A 22,547-nucleotide genomic window follows, 5' to 3' on the forward strand; every position below is an offset into this window, starting at 1 on the left:
TGTCCGCATGGCCACCCGTGCCCGTGGCCACCCTGTCCACATGGCCACCCGTGCCCGTCCTGTCCTTGTGAAACAGGCTCTTGCCCTAGAGGTGAGTGAGTCCTGGGAGGAGGCCTATTAGACTGTGCTAGTTAGCCCACCTGGACCAGATTTAGGATTGGGGATCAGGGTGATGAGACCGGCGCATCTCCACCTCACTGTCCACAGAGCAGTGGAAGAAGGGGGTGCTGGCCCCCTCCGGACAGCTGACCCAGCAGATCCTGCAAGCAGAGAGCCACTGCCTTTGGGATGGATGGCTTCACTCCTCTAGCAAGGTCTAGGGAACCCAGCCCAGGCAGTGGACGGAGGTCCTGGGAAATTCCAGCCACTCAGCTCGCTTGCTCGACAACTTTAATTCCATACAGTAGAGAAATGTACAGTACAAGCAACATGTGACTTGACTTTACAGCAAAGCTCACAATATGCCCCACGACGTGTCCCCAGGAGAGACGGCACCGGGCCCTGCTGGGCCCAGCACCACGGAAAGAAAATGCCCCTTCCCGTGTGGGGGGGCCGGCTCAGTCCTCGTATGGGGCCCTCCCACAGTTCCTGGTCCTTCTGCCTCGGCCCCAGGTCCTCCTACAACTTTGACCCAAACCTGAGGGGTGGGTTCGTGTCACTGTCCTCAGGGCATCCAGCTCAGGACACTCCTGTACCTGGGAGCCAGGGTGGCTCTGCTGTCTGGGGGCCGAGGGTGGGGCGGACAGCCCCTGTCACAGAGGTGGACAGAGGGGCATGGGGACAGAGAGTTGTGGGGACTGTGGGTCCAAGAAGGCCTTCACAGAAGAGGGCACCTGACAGTGGGGTAGGGGTCAGTGTGTGTGTTTGGGGGCGCGGGTATGGTTCAGGAAGGCCTTCACAGAGGAGGGGTCCTGAAGGTGGGGAAGAGGACAGTGGGGGGGATGGGCCATATGGGCGTTTCAGAGAGGTGCACAGGTGAGGGGGACCATGAGATCATATCTGGAACCCAGGACGGCAGCTGCTGGGACCTCAAGGCACCGGGGCTCCTGAGGCCGACGTCGGAGCCCGGCCGGCTCTTGAAGGGGGCTGTGGCTTGCTGAGGACGCCCGAGGCCCTCCATGCTCACCCCGGCTGGTGGGCACTGGCCAGCGCTCACAGGACCACCTCGGGCGCGATGCTGAAGAGCAGGTCGTCATTGCCTCGTCTCACCTCCAGCAGCAGTGGGGACTCCGTCAGCACAGCCTCCTGCAGCTCGCTTGAGTCCACCAGGGGCCGTCCGTTCACCTTGACGATGAGGTCACCGTCCTGGATGCCACCTCTGCTGACAGGGAGACTGGTCACCACGACAGTCGGCCAGGCCGGGGCCCTGAGAGCCCCTTCCCCTAACTGCGCGAGGTCGTAAACCAGAACCTCACACCGTGAGCCGGCGAGTCCCCCCACCAGCTCAGCAGCCCCGGGTGTCAGAGAGCGCCGCTTGGGGCAGCCTTGCAGGTCAGCAGGCTTCTCTTCCGAGGCACGTCCATGGACTTGACCTCTAACGACTTGGTTAAGTGCTTTAACGGTTTGCAACACTGGAGGCTCCTCAAGATCTTACACCAGAGAAGAATAGTGTCGTGATGGCCAAGCGCGCCCCAGGGGTTACATCCTGGGATCAGGGGGACTGGGCCCCAAACCCCACCGACAAACGCCTGGACTGAGAACCTGTGGTGCAGTCACACAAAGGAACACTACGCAGCACTCAAGGCAGATCTGGAAAAACGCTATGTAACATGGACGGAGCTCTAATGGCCTGGTGGTAAGAAGCTGCCCTTCAGTCTCAAAGGCACACGGTTCCAATCCACCAGCTGCTCTGCGGGAGAAGGATGGACAATCGCCTCCCCTGCAATTTACCGTCTCTGAAAATCCACTGGAGGGTCAGCTGTGGGTCGGTGCCAACTCGACAGCACACAGCCACAGCATATAACATGGGAGAGGCTGGTGGGCGTTATGCTCAGTGAAGTAACTCAGTCTCATAAGGACAAATACTGCATCAGAGCATTATTGTAAAAACAGAGGGTACAAAGATGTGTACAAAAGTGCAAAGAGGGGGCTGAGCGTGGGGAGGGGGAAATCATGAGGTCACAGAGTTTGGTGGGCAGAGGGAGGGGATGAAAGAATTAGACCCAGTGAGGACCTGAAAAGGTAAGGCCATGTTGGGCATGGATCAGGGGTGATTAATTTCTAAAACACAATGTGAATAAAGGAATATGTGGAACACAATATATTGAATTTTGTACGTAAATGGATATAAAATGAACTTTTTTAAAATAAAAGGACAAGGCTCCAGCCTTGCCCGGTGATCCTCAGGCCCCCGTAGCTCCGCACGCACAACACCTTCCAGTGGTCAAGTGTGGGATTAAGGCCACTGAAATGGCTGAGTCCTGTACAGACGGAGGCAGAGCCCTGGGCCGGCCTCCCCATGAATGTCCCCCTCTGGGCCTTTCTCGCCCAGGACATCATAGTGGTCAGCGCTGGGCACCGGGTGAGGCCAACCTGGCTCTGAGCACCTGCCCCACTCCTGCTCGCTGGGTGACCCTGGAGAAGTTGACTCTTTGACCCTCAGTCTCCTTTCTTGTGCAATGGGCTGACAGTGAGATCCAGCCCTGCCTGGCTGAAGCGAGGAGGAACAGGGGTGCTGCTGTGGGGCTGTGGGGTGCGGCTGGCTCCTGCCCGCTCTCCCCGCAGGGCTGACTCGGGGGCACCCACATGGGGAGTCAGCCCCTCAAACTGCTGCCACTCGAGTCAGCCATGCCAGCGACCAGCTGAACACAGGGCCTGCCCTCGGCCACGTGTGCTGTGTGCACCCCCTCATAACCTCGCTCCCCTCAGGTAGATGATGCCACCTGTGGCTGTGGGCTCCACCTACGTTCTCCCCCATGAATTGCCCCCAAGGGTGCGGTGCTCAGAGAAGGCCCTCTTATCAACTCCATGTGCCCCCCCATTCTGTAAGAGTCCTGGTCCTCCACTCGCAGGTGTATGGTGGTACCCTGGAAGCAGGTTTTAATCACTTGCTATGAATCTGAGGGCTGGACAATGACCAAGGATGACAGAAGAATTGACGCCTTTGAGCTGTGGTGTTGGAGAAGAGCACTGAACACCCCACGGACGGCTGAGAGAACAAACGGGTACGTCTTGGAGAGGGTGCAGCCGGAGTGCTCTCTGGAGGCCAAGATGTGAGGTTTTGTCTTTCCTTCTCTGACCACATTGCTAGCAAAGGGACATCAGGCTTGGGAAGGTGGAGGGACATCAAAGGAGAGGAAGACCCTCAACCCGGTGATCGACACGGTGACTACAGCAGTGGGCCTGAGTGTGCCAGAGATTGTGAGGACGGCACAGGACAGGACAGGGCTCAGATCTGCTGTTCACGGTGTCACCATGAGTCATACTTGACTCAATGACACCTACCAACGCCGCACACTAGTGAGAAGACGAGATTCTGTTAGGAGAGCGTTTTCTTCACTGTGTTAACAAGCTCCTATTAGGAGGGGGACACACACACACACACACACACACACGTAACTGCCCCCGCTGTGAGGAGCCAGGGAAGCGGAGGGCAACCAAGGACAGAACCAGGAGGCACCGACCCTGCGAGGTTCTGGTTTGACTTCCAGCCTCAGAGCCGTGAGGATGTCATGCTCTGACCTAGGCAGCTGCCTGCTGTGGTGTCTGCATTCGGTCACCGAGATGGACAGGCCTTCTCTCCAGAAGGCCTCATGGACACCACAGAGCATCCAACAGAAGGGGGTCCTGCCTTGTCAGAGAGGCCGAGTGGGACTGGACACCATGGACTGCTCTGTAGATCAGCTCAGTCTCTGACCCAGTCCACCCATTGCCTAGACAAGTACACTGAGGCCAATGCCCAACAGACCAATTGCTGGCCAGCTGGCCTCATGTGCTGCAGCACATTTTCAGGGGCTTATTTTTCAGAAGCAGACTGCTGGGCTTTTCTTACATGGAGCGCTGTGTGCAGAACACAAGCACTAGGTCTTTCAGCTAGCTCTCAGTGACTTTTACTCTCAGGGACTCCGAGGCCGAAGCATGGAGAGTGATTTGTCTGAGGAGCACGTCCGTGCCCTGTCACACTGATGTCACCACCCTGGACTGGTGTGCTGCTGAGGCCGCGTCTCCCCAGCACTGTCTAACACTGCACCGTCTTACCTGGTGGAAGGGCAGGATGGACTGTTCCGCTTTACAGGCAAGGAGACTGAGGCCCAGCCAGGTATGGGGAAGGGGAAAGGCACAGAGAAGGGGGGAGGCACATGGTGGGGCTGGGGGTTGGAGGCACAGAGCAGGGGAGAGGCACCGGGCACGAGGAGGACGGGGAATGACTGCGTGGGTGAGTGTTTTATGCCCCACACTGCTCTCTCTCCAGACCCAGAAGGAAGGACATTTGACAGCTTTCCTTTTTTTTTTTGACAGGTTTCTCCCCATCATATCACCTTGCCAAGAAGCTCAAGGTCAAACTTAGATCCTTGAGGTAAGTGTATGAGCCTGCCCCAGCGCTGGCCCCCTTGGCCCTCCCACCTGGCCTCCGACACTTACTTCTGAGAAGGTGAGTTGGGGACAACCTCCTGCACGTAGATCCCACTGCTGACTTCTGGGAAGTCGGGGTTGCTGGCCTTCAGCTCCTCCACCAGGCTGGAAGAGAGTTTGCCCAGTGGATTCCCTTGGAGCCTGGAGCCAGCTCTGGGGTGGGAAGTCATCCTTCCCTCTGCCCATAGGACAGGTGAGACAGTTCCCCGAAAGAGGCCCTTGGAGCCCAGAGCCAGATCTGCAGTGGGAAGTCACCCTTCCCTCTGCCCACAGGACAGGTGAGACAGTTCCCTGACAGGCACCCTTGGAAGCCGGAGCCAGCTCCAGGTCAGGATGGCCCTCGTTGGGCCCCGCCACACTGTCCTGCCACTGAGTACTGCAGTCAGGGAGGTTCTGCCCTGCCTCGAACAGCTGCAGCGTTATCAGGGGGTCAACTCCACCCCAGAAGTCACACATGGACAAGAAGATGGGTCTGAAGGCTGCGCGGCGTGGCCCTGCCTTGTCCAGGCCCTGGGTGGATGGCACACTCTCCCTCTCCCATCCCTCTCACCCTGTCAGCATTGCTGGGGCACCCACTCTATAGCAGACCTGGTACCAAATAGGACAGAGTGACAGGGGAGTCCTTGCTGCAAAGCATCTCAGGTCAGTGGGGAGGTGACCCCAGGAGCTGGTGTCCCCACAACAGGAACAGGGCACCTGCAGGGTGGAACTCCCAGCCAAGAGGAGGTGCCTCCCCCCGCCTACATGCCTGGGGGTGCAGTGGGCTGAAGAGTGCTCCCCAGATACACCTCCACACAGAGCCTCAGCATGGGACCATGTTTGGAAATGGGGTCTTTGTAAATGTGACTGTGAAGGGTCCTGAGATAAAATCGGGATTAAGCTGGTGTCTGTCAGGGAAAGGAGGCCGAGGTCTGGACGGCCTGGGGACGGTCTGGATGGCATGGGGACAGCTCTGTGAAGATGGAGGCAGAGGCCAAAACAATGTGGCCACGTGCTCGGCAAATGCCTGGCCACCAGGCGTGGAAGAGGCACGGAGGAGCCCCCTTGAGAGCTGCAGAGGGACACGCGTTCCTGACGCCTGGTGCTGCCTGCAGGAGGGAAACTGGCTTCCAGCCCTGACCCATTCCCTGCAGGCAAAGCCATCACCCCTCCCAGTGGCCAGCAGGACAGGGAACTGCCCATGGCCTCCTATGGCTGAGGTCTTGGCCTGGGACAGAGACGAGAGCAGAGAAGCAAAGATGTGCTGACACCCTCAGTGCAGAGAACTGACCCTCAGTTCCCAGGCCCCGACACCATGGGGGCTGGGTGGCGTCCAGTCCAGCTCCCACCACTGACCACGCTAAAGGGGTCGCAAAAGGAGGTCCAGGCAGAGCAGGGGGTGGGGAGCGGAACAGGGACCACACCTAAACCACTGGCCCCGTATAGACTGGTGGGGCACAGAGACTGTGGCCCCGAGTCAGACCTGGAACAAAATTCACATTCCCCCCCCCAGCCTTCAGCCAAACAACAGACAAACAGGACCAGGAGGCAGCCAGGGGCACCAGGGAGGACTCATCTGGAGCACAACTAACCACACAGAGTCCAGAGGGCAGCACTTGCCAAGGAAGGAGCTCAGGAGGCGGGAAGGGGTGGGACAAAGGAGTGGGAATGAAGGGAGGAGGTGGGATAAGTGCTGTAGTTAATGTCACAGTGAAAGGACACATATGGTGAAAGGAAGGGCACCAGGGGAAGCCAACACCGTGGGGGAAATCTGCCCCGAGCGGCTAACAGGTCCACAACCAGCGAGTGCTTGGCAGCCATGTGCGTACCCACTGAGCCACCAGGGCCCCCCTGAGGCCCAAACCTACTCAAACCCACTGCCACAGGATCTTCTGACCCATCACAGCTCTCCACCACGTCGCCAAACTTTAAATCTTATCAGGAGTGGACTCCAGCAGGAGTAGTTTGTTACTGCCCGCCTTGGGTAAATCCAGGAGGCTCCCTGGAGGAGGGGTACCTGAGTGGAGTCCACTGCTACAAAGGAAGACTCCCGCAGAGGAAGGAGAAAGGAGTCCTGGGCTCAAGGGCCAGAGCAGGTCTGTCCCTCTGAACACCCACAAGTAGCCAGTGCAGCAGGGCCAGGTGTGGGGGGCCAGAGGTAAGGGTGCTGGTGACCGGAGGCCAGGATGTGAGTGACCAGAGGTCAGGGTGCACATATCAAAAGGTCAGGATGCACATTACCAGAATGTGGGTGACCAGAGGATAGGGTGCAGGTGACCAGAGGCCAGGGTTCAGGTGACCAGAGGATAGGGTGCAGGTGACCAGAGGCCAGGGTGCAGGTGACCAGAGACCAGGGTACAGGTGACCAGAGGCCAGGGTTCAGGTGACCAGAGTGTAGGGTGCAGGTGACCAGAGGCCAGGGTGCAGGTGACCAGAGGATAGGGTGCAGGTGACTTGAGGCCAGGGTGCAGGTGACCAGAGTGTAGGGTGCAGGTGACCAGAAGCCAGGGCTCAGGTGACCAGAGACCAGGGTACAGGTGACCAGAGACCAGGGTACAGGTGACCAGAGCGTAGGGTTCAGGTGACCAGAGCGTAGAGTTCAGGTGACCAGAGGCCAGGGTGTCCAGCGGGGTGCAGGGCTGCCCTCCACTGACCTGGGAGTGATGGTCCGCATCCGGATGCCAATGAAACGCTTCTTCCAGTCTGTAAACAAAACAGCCAGAGTGGTCACATGGTGACGACCATGGGGGCAGGATCCCTGACAGCAGCACGGGGGCCTCTGCCCAGCTCCCAGCGGCCTCCTCCTCCTCACTGGCTGGAGCCCAGCTCTGACCCCAGTTCCCCACCACCCTGTGCTCACACAGGTCATCCCTGATCGCTCTTCCAGCAGGCAGCACCCCCACTGCGTGGCCACCTGACCTGTTGTCCCCAGAGATGGCAATGTCACGTGGGCACTGATCTCACCCTGGCCCATGGGGGCATCACCCACACAGGTGCCCAGGCCGTCAAGACAGGACCAGAGGCATCTCTGACCCCTCTGTCCCTTCTCCCTGGAAGCAGCCTGGGGGGCTCCTGCTTGATGCCCCACCCACCCTGTGCTGACCCCTGCCCCCCTCTGCTGTCCGTCTCAGCGCTGCCCTCAGAAGCAGCGGGGTGAATGAACCCTCCTCGTTCTCCAGCAGCCCCACCCAGGAGATCACAGAAGGGGGTCAGTTCCTGGGGAGGCAGGTCCCTACCAGGCAGGGGATGATGTGGGGACACGATGGTGGTGCCAGAGGGGGGTCATGCCACACTTTTAGGGTCTGACTGGACACTGAGGAACAGATAGGAGTGAGCAAGGAGACATGGCTGGGGAGGGCGCGCTGCCTCCTGGGGTCCGACTGGACACTGAGGGGAGACGAGGGATTAGCCAGCGGACAGGGTCGGAGAGGGCACGCTGCCTCCTGGGGTCTGACTGGGCAGGATTCCATCAGGGGACAGGGCTGGAGAAGGACACACCATCTTCCAGTGCTGACTGAATTGACAGGAGTTTGCCAAGGTCAGGGTCAGGAGGGACACCCCCACAAGGACACAGAGAGGCATGGAGACAAGGAGGTGAGGGGAGTCTGAGGGTCCAGCACGGGCAGGCTGTGTGGGAGAAGTGGCCTGCGTCCGTGGGGGAACGGGGATGGGCAGGCGGCCCGGGCCCTGGAGAGCAGGGGACAGGGCACCGCACCACTCTTCACTCTGTCCAGTATGAGGCCTGAGGGGGCCCCGTCCTGCTCCTGGCCAAGCCTCCGAGGGGCCCAGCTGGAGGGGGCCAGGTCGCTGAGCCATGCCCGCCTTCAGTTTCTCTTGGCCTGCCTGTAGCTTTGTGAGGGCAAAGTTCCTGGAGCACCCCCAAAAACCCTGCTCACTTGAGCTGTCTGTACCCCATGCCCTTCCTGGGGCAACACCCCCCGCCCCCAGGGTGCACACTGGCCATGTTTGAAGGTGTGGCTGAATCTCAAAACTCTTCAAGAGTCTGACTTAGACTTGGGCCAACACGGAGAAAAGGGCCTGATCCTCCAAGAGGTGCTTCAGCAGACGGAGTCCAAGACACCACGGCTCAGGACCTGGGTGCCGGCTCCAAGATGGGAACAAGCACAGGCGCCCAGGAGCGTCCCCTGATCTGTCCCCTGAGCTGCCCGCAGAGGTGAGCAGGGCACACCCTGGAGCGTCCCCTGAGCTGTCCGCAGAGGTGAGCAGGGAGACTGAGGGTCTCAGTGTGCTGGACAGGAAGCAGGGGGTCTGGGAGGGCTACCCGTGGTACAGGGACTCTCCCAGGAGCCCTTCAGGGTCCAGGAGGTATGATTCGTGCAAGGCTGTGACCTAACAGGTGCCTCCAGGTGCCCTCTGCCTGTCAACCAAGCCAGAGCCATTGCTATCGAGTCTGCCTCATGGCCACCCGCCAGCACATGTCGAGGGCTGAGCTCTTACAAGAGGAGATTGCTCCTTTTTCTCCTGCCGAGGCTGGTGGATTTGAATTGCCAACCTTCCAGGTAGCAGCCCCGCATGTAACACACTGTGCCACCAGGGGCCTTGTTGCTTAAGTCACTGAAGATGTTTCGTGGGGCCCCCAGCGGGCTTCCCGAGACTGTGCATCGCAGGGAGGACTGTCCATCCTTCTCCCCCAGAGCCTCTGATGGAGTCAAGTGGCCCGAGAGCTGCGGGCTGTGGGTCAGCAGGAACTCCCTGCCGACCACGCCACCAAGCACCACTCCAGATCCCTTACCTTAGCAAAGCTTAACCGACATCTGGAAGTTCAAAATACTTTCAAACCTCGCTGGGTCTCAGAAAATCTCCTCCCCTGAACTCCAAACTCAGTAACAATTACAAAGATGGGGGGGAAAAAAAAAAGTCTAGTCCCCAACAGAGTACAATTCTTGTTGCTGCGGCATCAAGGTGAAGGTGCCACGGGACTGGGGCCGACACATTGAACCCGTGCACAGCACCCCACCCCCAGTTCTGTACCGTTCCCCACTCACGACGCCCGAGCCACTCTCACAGGCACTGTCTGTCCACCTTGGAGAAGGCCGTCCTCTCGCTCTCCTGCTGACCTCCCCCTTCCCGGCATGATGTCCTTTTCCGAGGCCGGGGCCCCTCCTGACCACAGGCCACAGCATGTGAGAGGACTTTCGCCATCGTGTTTCTCAGGAGCGCCCTGGCAGCCCTTCTCCCAGACAGCTTTTCCTGGCAGCCACGCCATGAAAAACACCAGTCATAAAAGCCAGCAAGACGTGACCTGCAGAGAGGACACGGTCAATTAAACCAGCCCACATGGCATCACGTATCCCGGGCCAGCAGACAAGACCCTCATGGAAAAGGAAATTACACCACGCAAAGTACAGTCACCGACCATTACAGGAGTAAACGATAACCCAACAACAGAAAGGCGTTCAGACAATCCTCCTGTACTTGGAAGCGAAAGAACACATTTTAATGAATCCCTTGCCAACAAACAAATGAAATGTTGGTAAAAAGCCGGGTAAAAATCCCAGCAGAGCAAAATGGGTTGGGATCAAGTGAAACATCACAGAGGAAAACTGTAGCATGGAAATGCCTGTATCAGAAAAGATGAAAGTTCCAAACCAGTAACCTCTCGCCTTAAACACCAGAACAATGCAAGTGACACCACGCGAGCAGACACAAGACAATAAAAGGAGCAGAAATCAGGGGAGTCAGGAAAAGAGAGACAGTTTAGAGGAAATGGACAAGTTCTTGGAAATTTCCAAACTGCTAATATTTAATCAAGGGGGGGAATAGGTAAAACCCCAGCACTTAGATGCCACTTCCCATTGATTTTGTCGTTGTTGTTAGGTGCTGTCGAGTCGAGTACGACTCACAGCGACCCTGTGAACAAAAGATCTGAACCCTGTTCTGTCCTGCACCATCCTCACACTTCCTGACACACAACAGCCCACTGCGGGAGTCACCATGTCAGTCCACCTGGCTGAGGGTCTTCCTCTCCTTCGCCGACCCTCCACCCTTCCCAGCATCATGTCCTTCTCAGAGGAACAGCCCCTCCTAGCAACATGCCCAAAGTACATGAGATAAAGCCTCGTCATTCTTGCCTCCAAAGAGCACTCCGGCTGCACCGTCTCTGAGACATAGCTGCTCTTTCTCCTGACCGTTCACGGGATGTTCAGAGCTCTTCTCCACCACAGCTCCAAGTCCCACTGACGAGGATGGTTATAATGAAAGGTGAGATGGGAGCAGACACCAGCGGGGATCGGGAGAAACCGGGGCTTTAGTGTTTGGCTGGTGGGATGTAAATGGTGCAGCCACTTTGGAAAACAACCTAACAGTTCTGAAACGATCGCACACAGCTACCAGATTAAACCAAATGTTATGTACTCTCATGAGAAAGGAAAACGTACCCACAACCAATCCTTGCACACAAACGCCCATTGCAGCATTCTCCAAAACAGTCAACAGTGGAGAGACCCCCATGCCCGGCACTGGATAAACGAATACGCAAAGCGCGGTCTGTCTTTGGAGTGGCGTTCACCTCTGACAGGAAGTGCGTGCCAAAACCTGCGACCACGTGTGCGGATGAGCCTCAGACACAGCTCGGTATGTGACAAAAAGAAACAGAGGTGAAAGAACGCACACCCTCTGACTTCACCGAGACAAAGTCTAGGTCCCGAAGAGCTGTTTCCAGCGTCAATGAGCTCAGACGTGACCCTCGGACGAAGCTGTGCCTGACCCACACTATGATGCGTCCGGTCACCTCTCGTGCATGTGGACGGTGAATAAGGACGATCAGAGAGGAATGACGCCCTGGAACTACCGTGCTGGACAAGTGCCCACACCGGGGACCGAGGAGGGGCAGGCAAGTCTGTCATGGAAGCAGTGTGACCAGAGCACCCCTCGGCCAGAGCGCCCCTCAGAAGGCAGGACACACAGACGTGGTCTCGGGGACTCTTGTCAGGAGGGACCAGTCCTGGGAGAAGGACATCATGCTTGAACAGCAGGGGCGAGTGGAGAGGACGACCGTCAAGCCTGTGTTGGCCGCAGTGGCAGCAGCAGTGGAGAGATGGTGGGGGACCGGGCAGTGGTGGGCTGTGCTGTCTGCAAGGTGGCCATCAGCTGGAAGGGGCCCACCGCCTAACAACAGTGAGAGCTGGGCATTGAGTGAGGAAGGTGAAGGACGACGGCGGCCTCTGCGGGTGCTGGCCAGGGGTGCTGCCTCCCTGACAACCGGCAGGGGAATGGGTGAGGGACCCTGACGGGGAAGAGGCGCAAACAGACGGCTCCTTCAACAGGAGCTCCTCCGTTTCCCTACTTCGGCCATGTCCCTTCAGGAGGGGCTGGTCCCCAGGGGGCAGCATGCTTGAAAGGAGGGGGTCAGAAAAAGAAATAGGAGGAGACCTTCCACAAGGTGGACTAAGCACCATGACTGCTAGTGGGAGGAAACTGGCGGATTTGAACCACTAACCTTTGCTTAACAGACCAACGTGCGTTACACCACATCACCGGGACCACCTCACAGATGAGCTGAAAGGGAAGAGACAGTCACACTTCTCGGGAACTCAAACCTTCTGGAGCCTCAGAAGCAGGATAAACACCCCTCCACCAAACCACGGTCCTGAGAGATCTTTAGATCTCAAGCCCAAACTGGCCCCTTCCTGAAGTCATTAAATCCAAACAAATGGTACTTTATTGTTGTTGCTGTTGTTGTTGTTATGTGCTGTCAATATGTCACCCTGTGAACAGCAGATCTGAACCCCACCCTCTTCTGACGGATCTGAACTCCGTCCTGAAGGATCTGAACTCCATCCTGAAGGATCTGAACCCCATCCAGAGCCCTCCTCCTCGTTCCTGCCACACGTGAGCCCACTGCTGCAGTCCCTGTGTTCGCCCGTCTCGGTCAGAGGTCCCCTCTCCTCACTGACCCTCTTCTCCAAGCGTGATGTCCCTCTCCAGGAAACAGCTTCTCCTCACAACATGCCCAGAGATGAAGCTTCACGGTCTCTGCTTCCAAGGAGCACTCTGACTGCACCATCTCCCAGACAAACGAACAAGTCTGTTCTCCAGGCTGCCCACCGGACGTTCAGCGCTCTTCTCCAATAACACGGCTCAAAGGCATCAATTCTTCTGTCGTCCTCTTTCATTGTCCAGCTCTCAAATGCATAGCAGGTGATCAGAAAGGCTATGGCTCGAGTACTTTGCAGAGATCCCTGACTGCAGACTTCCCCCGTGCGGTACGTCTCCTGATCTCCTGACTGCTGGTATCAAGGGTGTTGATTGGGAAGCCAAGTAAAGTGGAATCACTGACAGCTTCAATCTTTTCTCTATCTGCAATGATGTTGCCAGTTGGCCCAGTGGGGAGGACTTTTGTTTTAGGTTGAGATGCATCCATATTGAAGGCTGTAGCTGTTAATTTTCTGCAGCAAGTGCTTCAAGCCCTCATCACTCCCCACAAGCAAGGTCGTGTCATCTGCATAACACGGGCTACACAGGCTGTTGGTGCGTCTCCCTCTGATGCTGACGCCACATTCTTCTTCATAAAGTCCGGCTTCTTGAATGATTTGCTCAGCAGAGATGGAACAGGTATGGAGAGAGGACGCCACCCGGACGCACACCTTTCCTGGTTTGAGGCCTGCAGTGGCCCCTTGCTCTGTTCAGACCACCGCTTCTTGGTTTAGGCGTGGGTTTCACCTGAGGACGGTGTTTGGGGATTCCCACTCTTCTCAGTGTCCACCACAGCTTTCTGTGATCCACACGGTTCTGCTCAGCTAACAGGATCCAGGTCCCCGAGGCCTCGCCGACAGCAGTGGGCTGTTCACAGGCAGCACCTCTGGGGACCTGAGTCCACCAGCAGCTCCACCGGAGACCGGTGGACCCCTCACCATGTGGTTACAGCCTCAGACGCCCGCCGAAGGTCAGGTAGGGGTCAGGTCACCTTGACGACAATGAAACGGGGCGGCCTTGGGCCTCATGCTCCGTCCAGACCTCCTGGAGCAGGACCCGGCTTGCAACCACGAGCAGAACAGTTAGAGGGGGCGCACTGCAAAGTGTGGGGGTGGGCTGCGCCACCATGAGTGGGTGAGAACCAGCCTTTCTGTAAACTTTCATTACAATCACAATTTAAAATGAATATGAAATAAATTTAAGATGGTGGATGACTGCGTGGCCACACCCCTCAGCGAATGTGGCCAGTGCCACGAGCTTGTTCATGTGGAAGCCAGAACACGTGCGTGTTATGACCATGCATGCCCCTGACATCAAAGTGCCAGGGGCACAGGGTGCCGGTGCGGGGCTGGTACAACACGTGGGCATCGGAGCGTCTGCACACAGTGCGTGGAACCTGTGAAGTGAAACGTGGGCTGGGCGTGCGACTCAGGCACCCAGGTGTCCCCCCGAGAGCAACAAAACCTACGGCCACATCACGGCCAGTACACGGATGTTCACAGTAAACTGTAACAGCTCCAGGGGAGAGGCCCACGCACACAGCCCCCTGCAGGTGAAGGGAGGGGTACGCTGTGGGGGTGCGATGTCCCACGGTGTTGGAACGACGTACAGCCAACCCTCCGGTGGCTGCTCAGAGGCTGTAACCCACATGGGAGCAGACTGTCCGTCTTTCTCCGTGGGGCAGCGGGCGGATCTGAACCCTGTGTCCTTGGGTTGACAATGCAGGTCCTTACAGCTGCCTAGAGCGTGAGCGGCGGTGGTGTGCCATCGAGTTACAAGGTCTCCCATCAGCTCTGTGCATCAAAATTAACTAAGCTTCATGCTCACCGTGGCGACTGTGCCTCAGGGTCCCCATTCAGTAAATGGTACCACAGCCTCCCCCACTGTCCAGGTCTCGGTCCTCCACTCCTCTCACCATCAAATTCAATAGCTCACCTTAGCAAACCCTGTTGGTTTGATGCCCACTGTGACTCCTGGACATTGCCCTGGTCACAATCTGCTGTCACCACTTGGCCTAGACTGCCTGCGTGGCGGCTGTGAACTAATCACAGTCTCCTGGGCCCAGTCGTGTCCCTCTCAATTTGTTCCCAGCAGCCAGAGGGACTCTCGCAACGTCACGGTCAATGCCAACATACCTGATGGCCCCCATGCTTAGAACAGAACCTGGCGTCTGAGCCTCACACTGCAGGGCTGTCAGCTGATGCACCACTCCCTCTCCCACCTCCACTCTGGTCCCATCACCTTGGCCCCTCTCCCCTGACCCTCTCCTCCCACCCTTCTCCCTCTTCCACCTCAAACCCCTCCCTCCTCCATTCTGCACTCTCTTCTGCCATCCCATGCCTGATCCTCTCCCCCAGTCTCTCTCCCTCCACTCCAGCCCCACTCCTCTCCCACCCCACCCCTCCTCCCAGCCCAGCCCCCGTCTTATCCATCTCAGCAATCTCCTGTCCATCCTGGTCTTTCTTCCACCCTCACCTCAAGACCAGAACAAGAAGAACACCATCAGTAGGCCTCCTTGATATAAATGATAGTTTAAAAATATATACTTATAGATTTTATATTTACCTATGATATATATTTATATATGCAACTCTGCATAATGTATCTGCCACACATGCACACTCATTGCCAAGCTGCGATCAACCCGTGGCCCCCGACTCTACTGGGGTCTCCTGGGCTGTAACTCATGTGGGAGGGGACAGTGTCCCCCTCAGGTCTCCTCGCTGTAAATCACATGGAGGGAATGGTGTCCCCTCCACCTCCCAGGTCTCCTCGGCTATAAATCACGCGAGAGGGGAAGGCCCACTTTTCTCACTTGAGAACTTGAACTGCCAGCGAGGCTCGGTCTCAGGTTAGCAGCACAGACCTCTCTGCAGATGACACCACCAGAACTCCTAATGTACATGAACTTTATAGACAGAAAAGGTTGGTGGTTCAAACCCACCAGTCGACCCAAGGATATTCTCCGGCAGTGAAGACCTGTGGCTTCGGAAACACAACGGAGGGTCTTCACGGGTTGGAATCCAGTGCCCGGCAGTGGGGCTGGTGGTTCTCATATACATGTAAAAGGACATTAGAGTAATGGGATCTGTTTCTTTGGTATATTATTTATTTTTTCCAAAAAAAGGCAGCCATCACCAGCAGCTTTGGAAGAATCCTTAGATGACAGATTTGGTTTCCACACTTTTGGCCAGATCTCTGCAACCCCAGAGAGGTGACTGTGTTCCCAAGAAGCATAGCTCTGGGGGACAGGTGGCCAGGGGGAAGTGAGAGAGGGGGCTGGAGAGGGGAGAGGAGGAAACACAAGACGAGGGGAAGCTGCCCATCTCATCCCCAAAGAGACCAGAACTTCAGGCGCTGACTGCCTTTACACTGACCATGGCCTCACCCCGGTCCAGGAAGACAGCCAAGGTCAAAGTGACCCATTGAGCACAAAACATGAGGCTCAGCCATTACAGCGAGGTGGGGGGAGGGCGCAAACAGAGCCTGCCAGTACCAAGACGCCATCAGGGGCCAGTGCTGAGCTTCCCCGCAGCCAGGGAGAAGAGGGTTCAAGTGAGGAGACAAGCTCCACAGCCCAGCAAAGGGAGCCGATCCTCAGCTGGTCCAGGCAAGACAGGCGGCCTGGCCCGCGGCATCACCCAGACACACTGGTGATGTGAGCAGTGGTCCTCACAGCAGCTCTTCACGTCACCAGTTCTCGTGGCCCTGGACTTGGTTCCCGGGGATCCAGGGGCCTGGATGTTGGGGTGTAGACAAGGGGAATGTCTGTGGAAGCCCCCTGGGCTCAAGGAACTGTGGCAAGGGGCTGGGCAGAGGCAAGGGAGGAACTGGGAGTCAGGTCAGGGCTGGGACAGATCTGGGCCTTGGAAGAGGATGTGGGAGAGAGAAACAGTAAGAGGGAGACATCTGCTTAGAGGAGAGAAGGAATTGAAAACAGAGGTGAGGAAGACAAATTCGCCAGGGGAGTTCGCGATCAAGGGCAGCTTGGTCCTGCTTGGGAGACTGGTCCAACCATGGACTTTAAGAACATGACTGTCAAAGCCCTCAGTGGGAGGGTCACCTGCCCTGTCAAGGCCTCTTAGGATCTTCACTGGGGCTCATGGCCAGCTAGAGGTGGACAGGGCTTGTCTGTCAGGATGGGGAGGGGTGAGGCTGTGAAGGCTGAGATGAGGGTTATTTCGAAGGATCAGAGGCTTAGGCCCCGCCCCTTGCATTGTGCCGTGGTCTGTGCAGCTCGCAGCTAGAAGCACTGAGATGAGCAGACGGAAGGGTGGGTGATGAACAGCTGGAGGGATAGACAGGGGGATGGGTGCTGGTGGGTGGACGGGTGAGTGGACGCATAGATGATGGATGGACAGGTGATTAGAGGAACAGTGGATTGCAAATGGACAGATGGATGAGGAGGAATGATAATGGTGGTAGACAGTTGTAAGGATAACAGAGGAAAAGGCAGATGGGGAAGGGATGGGCGGGTGACTAGGTATATGGATGGATGGACGGATGGATAAATAATGAATGGGTGATGGGTGGGTATGTGGGTGGACAGATGATGGGTGAATGGGTGGGGGTGCACAGATATATGATGGACAGATGAATAGTTGGGTTGTTGGGAAAATGGGTGAACAGAAGAAAGAGTGGATGGATGATGAGGGGATGTGCAGGTAGTGGGTGGATGGACAATGGACGAATGGGTGGTAGATATATGTGTGGATGGATGATGAGTGGATGGGTAGGTAGTGGTGGACGGATGGTGGATGGATGAGTGGTGAGTGGCTGGAAGGAAGGATGAACAGAGGAGAGGATGGATAGAGGTGGACAGATTGGTTGGTAGGTGATGGGTGGAAGGAAGAAAGGAGGGAAGCCCCAAGGCCTGACCATTAAAGGGAGTGAGTTCTCAACAGCATGTGGGTGGGCAGTGGGGCCATCTGGAACCAGCTGGGTACCCAGGTCCCAGCTGGAGTCTTAGCTCTGCCCCTTTGCTCGACGAGGTGAGCTCTGGCCAGGTGCACTCATCATCCAGGTGAGCTCAAGACCCAGGTGCGTTCATCATCCAGGTGTGCTCATGACCCAGGTGCGTTCATCGTCCAGGTGAGCTCATGACCCAGGGGCACTCATTGCCAGGCGAGCATCTTACCTTTGACATGCTTGTCCTGGAACTCAGTGAGGAAGCGTGAGATGCGGTCCGATGGGATGGCAAAGGAGATGCCAGCTGCGACCTTGAGTGTGTTGATGCCGATGACCTCACCGTCCTGGGCAGGGAGATCGGTGATCACTTGGGGAATCCTCACCCACAGAGCAGAGCACCTCACTCTGTGAAATCTCCCAGAATGCCCTACCTGGGAGCCTTGTGGGGTCACCCCAGCGAACCAGACAAGATTCTCTGAGTTCATGCCCAGCTAGTAATCCCCTAACATTCCTGCCATTTTCCCTCCAGACCCGCAGAACATGTCTCAGGGCCTCTCCTGGCTGTGGCACCCTGCCCTGAGAAGCTGTGCCCATTGACCAAGGTCAGCCCCCAGAATCCCGGGGGCTGGGGTTCAAGAGCAAGTAGGACCCGTCGCTGCTCCTCCTAGAAGCTGGTGGGGCAGTAAGTGGGGACAGGGCGGCTCAGAGGATCTCACTGGCCCTACACCCACAGCCATGAGGCATGGAGGCCAGAGGGCTCTGCCCAGGCCCCTTCCAGTGCTGAGGCCAGGCTTCCTGGGGGGGAGTGGGACAAGGTGAGGCGGCATTCCCTCCCAGCCTGGCTGAGGGGGGCCCTGGGTGGGGGCCACCAGCTCACCAGGGCCCCAGGGGGACTTTGGGTCAAGAGACACCCTTCATTCCCCTGTTCCTTGAGCACACACCCAGCCCGGTCACCACCTGGCCAGTCCTCAGCGGTCAGGGAGCTCAGAAAGGGGGAGGAGCCGGTTGAGGGACACCCTGCAGGCTGCCCCCCTCCCCGCCTCTTTTCCCACCTCTGCTCTTGCTGCCTCCTGGTCTTTCTGCACTCCCCCATGCCTCTGACACCCCCGGGAAGGCCCACCCCATGCTCTCCCCCAAAGCCCTCTGATGGCCTCTGTTCCTCCCACCTACTGTCCTCTACCCCCAATCTGGCCACACCTTTTCCCTGGGCTTCTTCCTCTCCACATCCCCATGTGCCCACTCTCCTCCCTCCCACAACTGTCCTCCAGGAAGTCCCCCCTGAATCCTCCCTGCCCTTATCCCTCCAGAGTGCCCTCCTCCCGATGTGGTCCTGGTCCCCACGTGGTCCTGGTCCCTGTGTAACGTTCTGACTGCTGGAAGCGCCCAGTGCAGGACCTGTGACCGACCCAGAAAGGTCTGGATCCCAGAGATCCAATCAGGACCCCCTGATGCACCCCAGGACCAGCTGGGAAGCCAGGCTGGGGCATGAGCATTTGGGGGTCAGGAAAAGCCCAAGGGGAAGGGAATGGGACAGTTCCTGTCATGAGAATTTGTATACAAGGGTGGGGGTGCACATGCAGATGCCTCGAGGGGCACCCTGCATCTCTGTCCTGTGACCCTGTGTCCCTGGATCCCTCATCTGCTGTGTGCGCACCTCTGTGGCACAGCCACACTGAGTCTCGCTGTCCACAGGCTGGCCCCCAGCCCTGTCCCGCCCAGGTGAGCACTGGCCACAGGCTGGCCCCCAGCCCTGTCCTGTCCAGGTGAGCAGAGCCTCTGGCACTTACCAGGTTCACTAGGGGTCCCCCGGAGTTCCCGTACTGCAAGAGAAACACACATCAACCACATGTCTGCTAAATGTGGGACTCGGCAGAGACTGGGCACACTCAGACCAGCCAAAAATAACAGGGACGGTGGCCACTCTGTGCCAGGTGCACTGGTCAGTCCTAATGTTCCACCAGCAATGCTGAGGTCTGCATGTGGGGCCACTGGGGTGAGGCCACCCCACCTCTTATGATGAATGTCATTGCCATGGCCGTAGGTGCTGACCACTGTGCATTCAGAGCCCTTGGTGGTGGCCACGGCTCTACAGCTTTGGGTTGTCCACAGACTGGGCAGCATCTGGGAAGCCTGAGCAGCCCCAGGAGTTATGGGGACAGGGTCTCCACTCAGTGCAGACAAAGGACTTTGTGTCACAGACAGGGAAAGGATGAAGAGGAGTAGGGGCTAGAACACAGGGTCAGGGACAGGGGACAGTGTCAGAGGACAGAACACAGGGTCAGAGGACAGGACATAGGGTCAGGGGATAGAGAACAGCATCAGGGGACAGGACACAGAGTCAAGGGTAGGGGACAGGGTCACTGGACAAGGTTCAAGGTCAGAGGATAGGACACAGGGTCAGAGGACAGAGCACAAAGTCAGGGGACAGGACATAGGATCAGGGGACAAGGAGCAGGCCAAAGGACATGGTGCAAGGTCAAGGGACACAGAGGAAGGTCGAGTCAGGGTGCAGGGTCAGGGAACAGGGAGGAAGGTCAGGGGACAAGAAGCAGGAACAGAAGAGGGTCAGGGACCAGGACACAAGATCAGAGGACAGGACACAGGGTCAGAGGACAGGGTGGAGTGTGGAAGGTCAGGGGAAGCTGGGTCAGGAGACAGAGTGGAGGCTCAGAGCAGGGGGCCGGGTTAGGTGCCGGGTGAACAGGTGCAGCCCTGTCCCTGCAGAGTCTGCAGGGCCCAGAAGCCGGGGGCAGCCAGGCAGCGGTGGCCGTGTGGGCGGGGACACTCACACTGATGATGGCATCCGTCTGGATGTAGTCCATGTCCGAGTCCCGCAGGCCCAGCTCACGGCCATCCCGTTGTGCTGTGCTGACAATGCCGGCGGTCACCGTGTTCTGCAGGGCGAACGGGCTGCCGATGGCCACCACGAACTCCCCGGGCCGCAGGTCTGCCGAGTGGCCCAGCAGCAGGACAGGCAGCTTTTTCTAGGCGAGGGGAGGGAGGTGGATGAGGGGCTGGCACCTGACTGTGGTGGGGACCTGGGACACAGCTGGGTCTTGGCAGGCTGTCCCTGGGGAGGTGGCCAGGGTGAGGGTTGGATGAGGACCTGTGGTGGGTCAGACAGACCCCAGGGGAAGTTGCCAGGATGCCGCCAACTCCACTGGTAACCAAGGACTGCCCAGGTCCACTCACGAGTGCCTGTCACAGGGCAGGCCCACAGAGGGCTGAAGGTGCGGCCCCAGCTCACTGAGCCCAGAGGCCCTTAACAGCCTGGGTGGGTGGCCACGCTGCAATGCAGTGAAAGCCAGATACCCCACAGATAACACGGAGTGATTCAGGAGCAAGGGGCTTTGGGGGCCAGATCGGCTGTGCTGCCTGTGACCCAGGCCCACCCACCTCCCAGAACAGATGGACAATGTGGTGCCGAGCCCGGCCACCCTCCCTGCACTGTCCACTCACTGCCACACAGTCTGGCCCCGGCCAGGGCCCTGGGGCAAGGCTGGGACCAACCAGCCTCACAGGAGTTTCCAGGGACCCAGTAAGCCCCCAATCACCCCAACCAACATCAAGGTCCTGGTTTTGATGTTACACAAGTTACTGAAGAAAGGACCTTTAGGGGCTGGCGGAAGGGGCCTGGGTCTCTCACTGTACTGCTTTGTCCTGGAAATCTGAAGGTTTCCAGTTTCTAAAGAACTAGAACAAGACTCACTGTGACCCTAAGAAAAGCACCCGAGACCCCGTCCTGTCCTGCACCAGCCTCACACCCGGCACTGGGGCCCACCGCTGCAGTCACTGTTGCCAACCCATCTCACTGAGGGTCGTCCTCTCTTTTCCTGACCCTCTGCCTTTCCAAACGCGATCCCTCTCCAAGAACAGCCCTTCCTAGCAACCTGCCCAATGTATGTGACGAAGCTTTGTCATCTTTGCGTCCAAGGAGCACTCTGGCTGTGGAGGGTCATTTAAAAAAGACCCTCAGAGATTACAAGGACAGAGGCAGTGACCCTCAACCACACGGATGGACACGGTGACCCCCAACCACACACCGTGACCCCCAACCACACGGACAGAGGCAGTGACCTTCAACCACACGGACGGACACCGTGACCCCCAACCACATGGACAGAGGCAGTGACCCTCAACCACACGGACGGACATGGTGACCCTCAACCACACGGATGGACACGGTGACCCCCAACCACACAGACGGACATGGTGACCCCCAACCATACGGACGAACACGGTGACCCCCAACCACACAGATGAACACCATGACCCTCAACCACACTGATGGACACGGTGACCCCCAACCACAAAGATGAACACCGTGACCCTCAACCACACTGATGGACACGGTGACCCCCAACCACATGGACAGAGGCAGTGACCCTCAACCACACGGATGGACACCGTGACCCCCAACCACATGGACAGAGGCAGTGACCCTCAACCACATGGACGGACACGGTGACCCTCAACCACAAGGATGGACACGTTGGCTGCACCAGTGGACTCAGCCACGGCCACAGTCATGAGGACCATGCAGCATTGGCAGCATTTCATTCTGTGGCCCTTTTCAAGCAAGAAGTGCTTCTCTGGGGTCTGGATGCCCTGACAACCTGCCCAGGCCCACGAGACAGTCACGCCATCCCTGCTTCTCCAGGGCTCGCCGGCTGTCCTCTTCGAAGACCAGCTAGCCTATTCTGGCGGCCGCGGTATATCAGCACTCTGCCAGAGCCATGACCTCCACATGACCTCCACCAACACCAAGATCTCCACCAGTGCCAAGACCCCCACCAATAAGACCTCCACTAACATTGAGACCTCCCCCAACACTAAGACCTCCACCAACACCGAGACCTTCACCACCAAGATCCCCACCAACACCAAGACCTCCACCAATGCCGAGACCTCCACCAATGCCGAGACCTCCACCAATGCCAGGACCTCCACCAATAAGACCCCCACCAATGTTGAGACCTCCACCAACACCAAGACCTCCACCAATGCCGAGACCTCCACCAACACCGGGACCTCCACCAATGCTGAGACCTCCACCAACAAGACCCCCACCAACATTGAGACCTCCACCAATGCCGAGACCTCCACCAACACCGGGACCTCCACCAATGCTGAGACCTCCACCAACAAGACCC

The 22,547-nt window shown here is 57.7% G+C and overlaps 1 protein-coding gene across 1 annotated transcript in view; it reads right to left on the reverse strand.

The window, feature by feature from the left end:
• Window positions 1-1,152: 1,152 nt before the first annotated feature.
• Window positions 1,153-22,547, reverse strand: part of HTRA3 (HtrA serine peptidase 3) — a 73,171-nt gene continuing 51,776 nt past the window's right edge. Inside the window, exons 8-13 of the mRNA XM_006893667.1 lie at window positions 20,184-20,378; window positions 19,182-19,214; window positions 17,624-17,738; window positions 7,206-7,254; window positions 4,582-4,677; window positions 1,153-1,318 (exon numbers count right to left, since the gene is read on the reverse strand). Coding sequence (XP_006893729.1) covers window positions 1,153-1,318; window positions 4,582-4,677; window positions 7,206-7,254; window positions 17,624-17,738; window positions 19,182-19,214; window positions 20,184-20,378 — 654 coding nt within the window. The remainder of the gene's footprint in view (window positions 1,319-4,581; window positions 4,678-7,205; window positions 7,255-17,623; window positions 17,739-19,181; window positions 19,215-20,183; window positions 20,379-22,547) is intronic.

Source organism: Elephantulus edwardii, unplaced genomic scaffold, assembly GCF_000299155.1.
Source record: "Elephantulus edwardii isolate Elephantulus edwardi_28Jun2011 unplaced genomic scaffold, EleEdw1.0 scaffold00129, whole genome shotgun sequence".
NCBI classification, from domain to species: Eukaryota; Metazoa; Chordata; class Mammalia; order Macroscelidea; family Macroscelididae; genus Elephantulus; species Elephantulus edwardii.